Source organism: Nycticebus coucang, chromosome 3 (genome assembly GCF_027406575.1).
Source record: "Nycticebus coucang isolate mNycCou1 chromosome 3, mNycCou1.pri, whole genome shotgun sequence".
NCBI lineage: Eukaryota > Metazoa > Chordata > Mammalia > Primates > Lorisidae > Nycticebus > Nycticebus coucang.
This window is the reverse complement of record NC_069782.1, coordinates 17,585,403-17,598,784: the sequence shown is the minus strand read 5'-3', so window position 1 is coordinate 17,598,784 and position 13,382 is coordinate 17,585,403. Positions and strand designations below refer to the sequence as shown.

At 41.8% G+C, this 13,382-nt stretch overlaps 1 protein-coding gene across 3 annotated transcripts in view; it reads right to left on the bottom strand.

Annotated features, from left to right (window-relative positions):
• ALDH1L2 (aldehyde dehydrogenase 1 family member L2) overlaps positions 1-13,382 on the bottom strand; it is a 66,458-nt gene that overhangs the window by 44,588 nt on the left and 8,488 nt on the right. For all 3 annotated transcript variants that reach the window (XM_053585757.1, XM_053585758.1, XM_053585759.1), the window contains exons 2-6: positions 10,028-10,172; positions 6,460-6,694; positions 4,410-4,575; positions 1,211-1,312; positions 916-1,005 (exon numbers count right to left, since the gene is read on the bottom strand). In XM_053585757.1, the coding sequence (XP_053441732.1) occupies positions 916-1,005; positions 1,211-1,312; positions 4,410-4,575; positions 6,460-6,694; positions 10,028-10,172 (738 nt within the window). The remainder of the gene's footprint in view (positions 1-915; positions 1,006-1,210; positions 1,313-4,409; positions 4,576-6,459; positions 6,695-10,027; positions 10,173-13,382) is intronic.

Genomic DNA, 13,382 nt, shown 5'->3' with positions numbered 1-13,382 from the left:
GTGAGTGAGGCAAAATGCTCTTAGCCTCTAGAGCTGCAGCTAGAATTTGTGGGGGGCAGGAAGGTGTTGGGGGGGTGTCAGTGAGGAGAGGTGCAGAGGAGTAAAGAGACTATTACAATGTGGTGTGACAGGTGATGAGAAGGACAGGGGACTTCGTACATCTGCTCATAGAAACAGCACTGGATCAAGACTATAACCAAGAGAAACTGATTTATTATTGTAATTCTCTGTTAGCGACCATTTATGGAGCACTCTCATAGTTAACATTTATTGAATATTTACTCTATGCCAGGGACTATGTACTTAAATGAATTAACATGTATTAACTCATTTAATCTTCACAATAACCCATAACCCATAAGGGAGTCAGTATTAGTCTCATTTTACGGGGAGGAATCCAAGGCACCCAATGAAGGGTTAAGTAACCTGTCCAAGGTTATATCGTAAATAGTGGCAGAGCCAGAACTTTAATGGAAATGTAAAACTTCCTCCTAAACCACTACACTAAACTTCCTTCCTTGGTCATTCACCGATTCCATGTACTTTTTATTGGCACCAACTTTGCACTGGGAATCTTGCTTGACTGCTGAGGTTGTCAAGACCGTAACAGGAAGCCCTCATGAGTTATACCTGAGTGTGGGCCTCAGTTATAGCATTTCTCCGACTGCCTTGCAATTGTGTATTCACTTCTCTGCTTTCCCTGTCAAACTGCAGTCTACTTGCAAGCAGGAGCTGTGCCTGGCGTCCACTTCACAATGAATGCTCAGTATGTGCAGAACCCAGAGAAGAGTGAGTCACAGCCCCTGCCCTTGACCCTGCCCATGGCCCAGGGAAAAACCCAGGGAAGCCAGACTTATCTGTCATGCCTCTTACAAAGGTACTATGGGGGTGAGAATAGTGGCCCCTAAAACATACCTGTCCATTTATCTCTGTCCAGGCTCCAGGGACTTTATCATGACCTCGAATCCAGTTATGCAAAACTTCAGCAGGCTGATCCCAAGAAATCTAGGAAAGCACAGAGCACAGGCTGACCTTCCTATGGCTGTGAGTCTCTAAGGCAGTATGAACATTTCTATCAGTGGCAGAAGTGGGGAGGGCTAGGCCAGGCTGGCTTGGAGATCCACCTTCAGGTGAGGCCATAGTACATTGGGAACTACTTAAAGGCAGAGGGCCATGAACTCTGGATGTGTTATTGAGTTGATATAAATACCTCAGCATTTTCCTTTTTCTGGATACCTTCATATGTTGCCCCTTCTTCTGGCTGAGGAACACGAGGAGCTTTTCCATCAGCTATGAGTTGGACAGCTTCTACCTGAGGCCAAAAATGTTACCTGTGTTACAGCCCAATGATCAACAATAGCATGGTCTGTTTAAACGGAGTTTCTGCCTAATAGAACTACTACCTCCAACCTTGTTCACAGCCTGACTGTACTAATATCTACCATTTCTTCAGGTCCATCTGAGTGCCAAGGTTATATCGTAAATAGTGGCAGAGCCAGAACTGCTTGACAGTATTTTACAAAATATGTAAAATATCCCTTGCAAACATCACAAACATCCTGTAAGGTGGGTATTATTATTCCCTTTTTACACATGGGAAAACTGTGGCTTAGAAAATTTAAGCAGGCTGGGCACAGTGGCTCACACCTGTAAACCCAACAATTTAGAAGGTCGAGGTGAGAGGATAATTCGTGATCAAGAGTTTGAGACCAACCTGGGCAACACAGCAAGTCACCCTCTCTACAAAAATAAAGTTAAAAATTAGCCGGGCATGGTGGTACACACCTGTAGTCCCAGCTACTCAGGAGGCTGAAGTGGGAGGATCCCTTGAGCTTGAGAGTTTGAGTTTGCAGTGAGCAATGATTGCATCTCTGCACTCCCATGGGTGAGAGTTGAAGAAAGTTAAGCAACTAGCCGAGGATCACAGAGACAGCTGGTAGGTGTCAGGAGCAGGATCTGCATCCAGGTCTATCTACTTCCAGTATCAAGCCTGCCCTCTTAAAATTTACTCCCCTCCCATTTTTTTTGAGACAGAGTCTCACTCTGGCACCCTGAGTAGAGTGCAGTGGCATCATAGCTCGTAGCAACCTCAAGCTCTTGGCTCAAGCGATCATCTTGCCTCAGTTTTTCTGTTTTTAATAGGGTCTTGCTATGGCTCAGGCTGTTCTTGAACTCCTGAGCTCAAGCAATCCACCTCCCTTGGCCTCCCAGAGTGCTAGGATTAAAGGCATGAGCTATGGCGCCCAATCAAATTACTCCCTTCTGTAAGCAAACTCCAACCTCCACTTTGGTGATTCAGTGGGAATTACAAATATAATGTATAAAACAAGTCATTATGAGTAGTTTGCTCATCATGATGTTTCTATAAAATGATTCATTGTTGTATTTCATTAATTCAATTTGCTTTCTAGTTTAGGACACCTAGAATCTTTTTTTTTTTTATTAATTTTTTTGTTGTTGTTGTTGGGGATTCATTAAGGGTACAATGAGCCAGGTTACACTGATTGCAATTGTTAGGTAAAGTCCCTCTTGCAATCATGTCTTGCCCCCATAAAGTGTGACACACACCAAGGCCCCACCCCCCTCCCTCCGTCCCTGGACACCTAGAATCTTAAACATTAAAATCTATCTATGAATTTGAATGCCTTCGGGATGTTTGCCTTAGTTGAGAGCCTCTCCTCTTCCCTGAGAGGCCTATGTGAGCTCAGGTTCTTGAATTTCTCTCTAAGGATTGACAGCAGCTGGCCAACCTTCCCGGGAACACAAGGCAGGAGCCACCAGGGACCAGGCCCAAGTTTCCAGCTCATATCGTCCACACCCGTCTATACAGGCAGTCCCCAGGTTACAAATGAGATAGGTTCTGCAGGTTCGTTCTTAAGTTTAATTCTGTTAATTACAAGAGCCCCTGTTCCTAAGTGCAAGTTGTACATCAGTCAGATGTTTGTAACTTGGGGACTTACGGTAAGAGCCCCGTTCCTAAGTGCAAGTTGTAAATCAGTCAGATGTTCGTAACTCAGGGACTGCGTGTCATAACATCAGACATAGAATCTGAGCTTGAGCGAACGTTATGAACACCCTTTATGCTCTAGTGATTATAATTATCATTTTTGGCACCTACTGTGTTCCAGATGCCTCACACAATTAATGTCATTGAATTTTCACAACAACCCTACAAATTAGGCAGTATTATCCACATTTTATTTTATTTTTTGCTTTTTTGTTTTTTTGCAATGGAGTCTCACTTTGTCACCCTTGGTAGAGTGCCTCCTAGCAACCTTAAACTCTTGGGCTTAAATGATCCTCTTGCCTCAGCCTCTTGAGTAGCTGGGACTACAGGTGCCCGGCACAACACCTGGCTATTTTTAGAAATGGGGTCTCACTCTTGCTTAGGCAGGTCTCGAACTCGTGAGCTCAGGTAATCCACCTGTTCAGCCTCTCCAAGTGCTAGGATTACAGGCGGGAGCCTTATTATCCACATTCTATATAGATGAGGGAACCAAGACTAAAGAGGTGAAGTGACTTGCCTATTGTCATATAACAAATAAGAGAGAGAATGAGAATGACAACTTAGGTCTTTGGGAACCCAAAGGCCTCTTCCCTAAATTACTAAATGGTACAAATGAAGCGCTGCCTCCCTCCCTCTGAGCCAATGGACATTACTTTCTGTCATCTCGCTACCTCTATGATACTGACTCTGGAAAAAAATAACATGAAAATTAATCTGCTAAATCTTTCAATGTTTTCATAGGCTAATATTTCAATACTTTTACTTTTTGGTGTACATGCTTTGGGCTTTTTATCCAGTGTACGCCTGAGTAAATAAACAACAGCATATTTCACCCAGTTATATAGGCTAATTTAAAATCCTTTTGAAGGAAGTCCAAGTTACATAGCAAAATTTCTTAAGTTTTTGTACACTTCTTAACAATTAGTCATTATAAATGGTGTCAGAGAGTCACATACTTGACACAAGAAATAGAGCTGTTTCTTTGCTACTTCGTCCATTTGATTACTACTCTCAGAAGAACAAGCCAGATTCACAGGCTGAGAAATCACAAAGTTCAGATTCCCACCCTAAATATACTATCCCATTGGTAAATATAAAACCTAATTTTGTTTCTAAGCTTTACATTTTTAGTGAAAAGTTATGTAGGTAAATATTTTGGGGGATTCATTGAGGGTACAAGAAACCAGGTTATACTGATTGCATTTGTTAGGTAAAGTCCCACTTACAATCGTGTCTTGCCCCCAAAAGGGGTGGCACACGCCAAGTCCCCACCCCTCTCCCTCCTTCTTTCTCTCTCTGCTCTCCCCTTCCCCCACCCCCTGGTAAACTCTTAATAAAAGAAAAATATTTCCCTAAGTTTAAAGGTTTATTAGTTTCTTCTTGTTGGCATAACTATACTGACCATGGCCTTGATTCCTTCAGGAAAAAGAAATCGATTATAAAGTGAGTCCACTGTGTCATTGGGTTGCACATCACATGATTTCTGCAGAAGAACAGGTCCTGTATCTAAACCTTCATCAGCCCAGAAAACAGAGAATCCAGCTTTCTTATCTCCCATAATTAGAGTCCTATGAAAAGAAGAATTTCAACTTAAGACGTTGGGTAACTGCATCATGATATTAAAATATAAGGTAGTTAAAATGGAAAAAGAGTCCTATGAAAAGAAGAATTTCAACTTAAGACGTTGGGTAACTGCATCATGATATTAAAATATAAGGTAGTTAAAATGGAAAAATAGCCAGTGAATGAAACTACTGTGCAAAGTTAACAGTACAGCCGAGATGGCAGAGCTCACGAAAGCAACACTTAATGGAAAGGGTATTTTATACATCCTGGTACCTGCAGCCTTTCTTGTTAACATATAGAAATGATTTGCATTGAATTCACAAAGGCACTAGAGTGCACCACTGCTACCACTCATTGATCCCCAGGTGTCAGCCTTCTAATTCAGGGTCAATGAATTTGCCCACTGGGGTACAATTCCTACATCGTTCTTAACCCTATATTAAAATACGAACAGAAGATAAATCAGTGACGAGAAGAACTGAGAACTAAGAGAAAATGCTGGCCCTTCAGAAGCATATCGTACAAATAATACGCTAGATGTGTGAACAAACACAGATAAAAGCACATCAGAGAGTAGGCTAATATGGAGAGAGTACGAAGTGGGAGGTCAGCCATGCCCATGACCTAAATTGTTTTGACGTCCCAGCTACTAATTGAGCAAGACCTAAATCGATCATCAATCAATCACTCTTCAAAAATACTGAGAAATTCACTAGCATTATGTTATCAGGAGCCTGAAAAATGTTGATATGCTTTAGCCCAATTATTCTGCCTGTAGAAACAATGTGAAGTGAGAAAAACTACTAATACAAGTGCAAAAATATCTAATAAATGATAAAGTATTATTTATAAGCACCCAAAAGAAATCGGTGTATGTAATCAAACTTTAAATACAGTGAATGTTTTTCAACACATTTAAACCAAGTGTAGACTTTCTGCTTATTCAACAACTTGACTCTGGGTGATAACAGGAAGATGTGCACATAAAGGAGAGAAGGCCCACCCCAACCCACAGCATAGTGCACCTATGGCATTAGGTGTTGTGTCCAGGCACTGTTCTTGACACTAGGAAACAGCAATAAAAATGTTAGGCTAAGTCTCTCCCTCAGGAAGTTGAAAGTTGTTTGGGGAAGATGGACAATGAAGATGATAACCTCAGGTAATTTAGCATTTCCTGAAATATACCCAGGATGCTCTATGCAAAAAAGTTCTGTGGTCAAATAAGTTGGGAACTGTGTGGTCTTCAGATGATCACACTTAAGCACAAATTAAAAGCTCAAAGAAGGCAGGACATGGTAGCTCACACTGGGAGACCGAGGGCAGGATAATCATTTGAGCTCAGGAGTTCAAGACCAGCCTGACCAAGAGCAAGACCCCCCATCTCTACTAAAAATAGAAAAATTAGCTAGGTTTATGGTGGGCATCTGTAGTCCCAGCTACTCAGGAGGCTGAAGCAAGTGGATTGCTTATGCCCATGATTTTGAGGTTGCAGTGAGCTAGGCTGACACCATGGCACTCTAGCCTGGCAACAGAGTGAGACTCTGTCTCAATATACAAACAAACAAACAAATAAGTAAATAAATAAAAGCTCAAAGAAGTTCTATAATAAAAAGCATCTAGCATAAACCAAACTTATCTGACCATGGAACCTTGGTTTGTACAAAACCTGGTTACTGATGGAACTAGTACTACACAGACTGCTTCTAGCAAACGCCATCCTGGTTCAGGCAGTATGTCTAGACCTCCTGGGGCTTCATGCAATTGTAGCAGTCAGTCAGGAGCTCACAATTGTTCAGGCACACCTAGTTTCTTTATCATCTACATAAAAGACAGAAAGACTATGGACATTAAAAATCCCCTCTGTTATTAAAAAAAAAAAATCTCACCAGTTGATAGCCGAGGCTCCCCTGTGCCTGGGCAGGATGGATGGATGGTAGATGATGGAACCATGCTTTGAGCCATTGATCACATCCATGGGGATGAACTGTGTGCAGAAGGGGAGCACATTGAGCTCTGCACCCACGGATCTGTAGGCATCTGCCACCTCCTTGATGGTCTTGCCCTTGACTCTCCATCGAGGGAACTTGAACACAGGGGTCCCATCTTTCTCTGCAGCCAAACCTGAGCATGAAAAAGATCATTTTCATTTTTAAGAGTTATCCATAACTGTATATTATATCATGGTCTATTTTTCTAATGTGATATTTATTCTTTTTTTTTTTTTGAATTTCAGGTTAATTTGAGGAGACAAAAAAATAGGTAACAATGTTTGCATTTGTTAGGCAGAGTCCCTCTTTTTTTTTTTTTTTGTAGAGACAGAGTTTCACTTTATGGCCCTTGGTAGAGTGCCGTGGCATCATACAAGGCGGAGTCCCTCTTATAGCTGTGTCCCACCCCCAAGAGGTGTGCCATATACCCCACGTTGTGACCATTAAGTGGGAGCACTCCCATCCCTCTCCCTTCTGCCCTCTTCCTCCTCCCTCATTCCCTCCCCTCTACCTTGAATTGATTTGAATTTTTCCCTCATGTGGGCATATCATCTACTGGCTTCATGTTAGTATTGAATACAGTGGATTCTTGCTTCTCCATTCTATATATATATATATATATATTTTTTTTTTTTTTTTTTTTTTGAGACAGAGTCTCACTATGTCACCCTCGGTAGAGTGTCATGGCGTCACAGCTCACAGCAATCTTTAACTCTTGGGCTTAAGCGATTCTCTTGCCTCAGCCTCCCAAGTAGCTGGGACTACAGGCACCTGTCACAACACCTCACTATTTTTGGTTGTAGTTGTCATAATTGTTTGGCAGACCTGGGCTGGGTTCAAACCTGCCAGCTCCAGTGTATGTGGCTGGTGCCCTAGACTCAGGTGCTGAGCCTGCCTCTCCATTCTTGTGATATTTTACTAAGAAGAATGTGTTTCAACTCTATCCAGGTTAATACAAAAGATGTTAATTTATATATCTATGCATTTAAGGAATAATAACTTGGAACTGAAAAGCTTGTGGCTAAATAATATTTTGAGATTTTAATGGAAACTTATTTTTCAGATAAAAAATGATACCTTTATTACTGATACTATTTATTTATTTATTTTTGAGAAAAAGTCTTATTCTGGCACCCTGAGGAGAGTGCTATGGCATCATCTCACAGCAACCTCAAACTCTTGGGCTCAAGCAAACCTCTTTCCTCAGCCTTACAAGTAGCTGGGACTACAGGCACCCACCACAATGCCCAGCTATTTTTTAGAGATGGGGTCTTGCTCTTGCTCAGCCTGGTCTTGAACTCATGAGCTCAAGCAATCCACCCACGTCAGTCTCCCAGACTGCTAGGATTATGGGTATGAGTCACCATGCCCAGCCTGCTAGAACATTTTAAAGAACACAGCTTTACATTTGGAGCCAACTGCCAGTAGTTCACCCATCAATTTAACACAATCACCTCTGGCACAGTTGGAAAACCTTGATTCTCCCCCTTCCCTGCACGGAGTAAATTGTAGACCAGAGTACATTATCCCTGCCAAACAGGCAGATCCCAGAAGATGCTGGGTTGAAGCTACTGAGCTGAACTTTTCTACATCCTTCTCCCGAATTCAATGAACAAGTAAGTTAGCAGAGGAGAGAGGCCAACGACAGTGAATGAACACTCAGCTCCATGGAAGGGTCTGCTACACTGGAACAGACCCAGGTCTCCTTCTTGAAGAATGTGCTGTCCCCTCCCAAACAAAATGACACCATCCCAACTCCATGCAAAAATGGAATGGCCTGGGCGGCGCCTGTGGCTCAAAGGAGTAGGGCACTGGCCCCATATGTTGGAGGTGGTGGGTTCAAACCCAGCCCCACCCAAAAACTGCAAAAAAAAAAAAAAAAAAAAAAAAGATTTGAATGGCCCTCCAGAGTGCAAACAGCATGAGCCCATGCTTTTACATAACAAAATGTAATTTTTATTATATACTTTTTATATGAAGCATATTTATTTAAGTATACCTATATTATATATAATAATGCATATTATTATACATTAGTAATAGTATATGTCCTATATTTTATATATTAATTTTAGGCAATTTCCAGGAGCTTTAATGAAAGCTTTTCATGTACATTTTTTGTATCCTTTACTTTCTCCCCTATTCAACCATCAAAATTCATGGACTTCGAATGAGATGATCCTTCCACCAGAAATCCTAAATTCTGAAGCCAAAGTAAGTCTTGAAGGACCCTGGCCATCTAGATTAGGCCCTGCTCAATCCACATGGAAGACTCTGAGAGATGGTACAATAATGTTCACAAGATGCAAATGTTCATAAAATGTTCAAAAGACTCAACTCATGTGCCAGATGACGGGAATATGGATAGACGGTGGTAAAAAATGTGATGATGAGAGAAAATTGTAAAAGATTATATGGGAAAGAAAAATGGTTGGAGGAGGCTTAGAAATCTTCACTGCGAAAAACGAACTCCGCTGAGATGGGCTTGAGTCATCTAGGTACCAGGCTTGTGCTTTTTGCCTTCCCCAGAGCTATTTTTGGCTGTCTTAGTCGACTCTCCTGACAAGAATAGTCAGCTACTGTCATGACTGATTTGCTAATTATTAGCCAGGAATAGTGTGAGCCCTTTATGAACAATAATCTCATTTAATCCTCATAGCAGCCACATGACATAGGTATCACTGAACTGAAGCTTAGTAAGATTAGCTAACTTGCCCAAGGTCACACAGGTAGTAAGTGGCAGAGTCAGAACTAATTTACTGCCTCCAGATCCTATGCTGTTAACCACGTGCTGTGCCACCTCCATACACAGGTAAAATGGATGTGCATAGCCGTGTAGGTGCACTTGATCAGGCTGGTCAAGTCAGGCTGGTATTTTTTCTTTTTCTGAGTTCTACCCTGAGCCCAAATGGCCATGGCCAGTGGAAAGAGGATCCTGACACTGGGACGAGGCAACTTTAGGGAAGAGTTCATTTCCCGGGATCCATTCTGAAAGGAGGTCTAGCAGTTACATTCTTGCAATTCTTCTGAAGTCCACACACCCAGCAGAGACAGCTAGTTGGTCCCATTTATCCTTTAGCAATGGATTCCCCTAGTTTAGCTGAATACATGGCCACCCCAAATAAAATCTGTATTTCTCAGCCTCTCTTGCAAATAGATTTGGCCTGGGACTAAGTTCTGGCAAGTGAAATACAAGTGGGAGTAATACGCGCAACTTCTGGATTACGCCCTTAATAAAAAGCTTGCCCTCTACTTCCCCACTTTCCTTTCTGCTTTCTGGAATACAGACTTGATAGTCGGTGCTGAGGCAGCAACCTTGGACCATGAGACAGAAGCCCAGTATCGATGCTGACAAATCGACAAAAAGAGCATGTGTTGTGATGAACACGGAGCTGCCACACCAGCTCTGATGGCCACTCCAGACTTGAGAATTCTTGACCTAATAATCATCCCAAGATGCACTTACCCAGTGGGTCGGCTTTTCCATCCTTGTCTGGAACTGTGAACACCCCCACTACTCTGTGGCCCTCTTTGCGGAGGTGGCTGTAGACTTCCTGTCCAAAAAGGCTCTGGCCAATAAGTGCCAACTTCAGTTTGTTTTTGAAATAAACCTGTGAAATAATTTAATGATGACACACATAAGCATGGATAGAAGATGTTGGATAATAAACAGCTTTTTCAGTCATACAAAATGCCTTGAGGACTACAAAAGGCTAAAAGATCTATAGAACAAAAATTTTACTGACATACACAAAACCCAGACCTCATTACATGTGGATAATAATAAAAATAAGTTCACACCTAAGCACTGTTCATTTTCTGTTTGTTCTAATTACCTTTATTATTCATTTTATGCCATTTATTTATTTATTTATTGAGACAGAGCCTCAAGCTGTCATCCTGGGTAGAGTGCCGTGGCGTCACACAGCTCATAGCAACCTCCAGTTCCTGGGCTTAGGCGATTCTCTTGCCTCAGCCTCCCGAGTAGCTGGGATTACAGGTGCCCTCCACAATGCCTGGCTGTTTTTTTGGTTATAGTTATTACTGCTGTTTGGCAGGCCTGGGCTGGATTTGAACCTTCCAGCTCTGTTGCATGTGGTTGGAGCCTTAACCGCTTGAGGTGCCAAGCCTTTATTGTTCATTTTAACCATTGGGTTTGCTTGTTTTAAAAAGTTTTTCAAATTACTTATTTATTTACTTATTTTAGGTTTCAGGTTAATGTGAGGGTACAAACACCTAGGCTATAATATTTGCATTGGTTAGGTAGAGTCCCTCTCGTAGTTGTGTCCTGCACCCCAAAAGTGTGCCATATACCCTTACATTGTGCCCATTAAGTGGGAACACACCAATCTCCTCCCCCCTTCATTCCCCTTCCCCTCAGCTTGTATTTGTGTATTTTTGAGACAGAGGATTCCCTATGGAACCCAGGCTGGTCTCGAACTCCTAGGCTCAAGTGATCCTTACACCTCAGCCTCACAAATAGCTGGTGGAATTCCTGATGGAATTGTGTGTGCGTCCCTTCCTGGGAGTGTCTGCCCAGAATTCTCTCTACCTCACTCTGCCATGTTAGAAAATGGCTCCACAGGCTCCACGCCCTTAGCACAGTGGTTCTGGCACCAGCCACATACATCGAGGCTGGCGGGCTCGAACCTGGCCTGGGCCAACTAAATAACATTGACAACTGCAACAAAAAATAGCCCAGCATTGTGGCAGGTGCCTGTAGTCCCAGCTACCTGGGAAGCTGAGGCAAGAGAATCGCTTAAGCCAAGAGTTTGAGGTTGCTGTGAGCTGTGATGCCATAGCACTCAATTAAGGGTGACATAGTGAGACTCTGTCTCAAAAAAAAAAAAAAAGGAAAAGAAAATGGCTCCACAGAATTTGGATTTAGAATGCATTTTCCCCCCTTCAATCTGAATGAGATTCTCTACTCTTATGGAAAGTCATTCTAATACAAATGGCAAAACATAAGTATAGTCCAGAAAGCAGAAGGGAAGAGGAGAGAGAGGGGAGGGGAGGGGGGATATGGGAAGAGGGAAGGTCTTTGGGGGGACCTCACCTAACGTGCATGATTTAATGGTACATTTCAAAACTATTAAGAGATGAATATAATTGTGATAGATGGGTTACTTAGTTCAATGTACACATTTCACATTGCATATCGAAGCAGTACCCTGAACCCCATAAATACATCATTGTACAAAGTTATGATTTAATAAAAAATAATCAATGGGGCGGCACCTGTGGCTCAGTGGGTAGGGTGCTGGCCCCATATACCGAGGGTGGTGGGTTCAAGCCCAGCCCCGGCCAAACTGCAACAAAAAAATAGCCGGGTATTGTGGCGGACGCCTGTAGTCCCAGCTACTCGGGAGGCTGAGGCAAGAGAATCACCTAAGCCCAGAAGCTGGAGGTTGCTGTGAGCTGTGTGATGCCACAGCACTCTACTGAGGGTGATAAAGTAAGACTCTGCCTCTACAAAAAATAAAAATAAAAAAAAATTAAAAACAAAAGAAAGTCATTCTAAATTAATAAACCCTCACAGTGAAAACTTAATTTCCCCTTATGCCCCAGTTTATTAAGGGCAGAGATAACATCCCTTTTTAGGCATGAAGTTAAAAGAATACCAGATCCCAAGTACCCAGTAATTGAGCTATAATTAAACAATTAAGGTTTTAGTAGAAGTTTCTATCCCAAAAGAGCCAAAATTTAAGCTTCAACATCTGACAAATACTTGGCAAGCAAACAGATTAACACTGTAAGAACAGAAAATTTACCCATAGATAATGCATGGTTAATCATTTAATTTCCTCTCTTCAAAAAATCAAAATATCTCTATCTTCAAATCCTATAATTAATGCTGTTGCTTGAAATAGAATCTATATTTTGTCCGCCTAGCAAAAATTTGGCTGTCATCATATGGCACACAAAAACACATAACAAAAACAATAATGAACACCACTCAGCAAGACACTGCCATGTGTCAACACAAACTATGAGCTATCAGCTATGAGACACTGAAATACCAAGATTATGAAACCTGATTGAGTTGTTTGTACAGTGTTATCAACGGACGCACATGGTGTCAAGTTCACAAACTTAACTGTCAGACCACGTACAACTACAACTCTGATGGTCATTCCAGAAAAAGAGTTTCAAAATTGCTTTGAAAAGTGGTCTAGGCACTGGTGTTGATGCATAGATTCCTAAGGGAAGTACCTCGAAGGTGATCGTGGTGATATTTAGCAGTGAGGCATGAGGCACTTTTTCTAGGATGAATTCCCAAACTTAATTATCAGACCTTGTGTGACAGCCAACAGCGAGAGTCTTCCTTGCAGAGTTTGAGTCAGGAAAAAAAGGTGGCAATAAGAGAAAACACTTCAATAAGATCTTTGTACGTACCAGGTATTCACATATATCACCTCATTTGATTGCCCAATGACTCCTGGAGCCAGGCATTATTAACTCACTTTCACAAAAGCACAGAGAGGTTAAAATACAGCCTGGAGTCAAATAGCTATGAAGTGGCAGCCCTGAGATTCAAACTCCATTTATTATCCCAGGTTCTGTTTTTTCCCCATAATACTAGTTGTGTAATCTTGAGCTAGGCCTCACTTTCCCTCCTCAATTAAAATCAGAATAATAGTAGTACCTATCTCATAAAGTTGTTATAAGGATTTAGTGAGATAAAGTATGTAATGCAACAGCACACTATTATTATTATTATTTTTTATTTCCGATTATATGAGGGTACATATGATTGAGCTGCATTGTTTGGGTTTGTAAGGTAAAGTCCAAATTGCAGTTGAGTTCTTCACCTAGGTAGG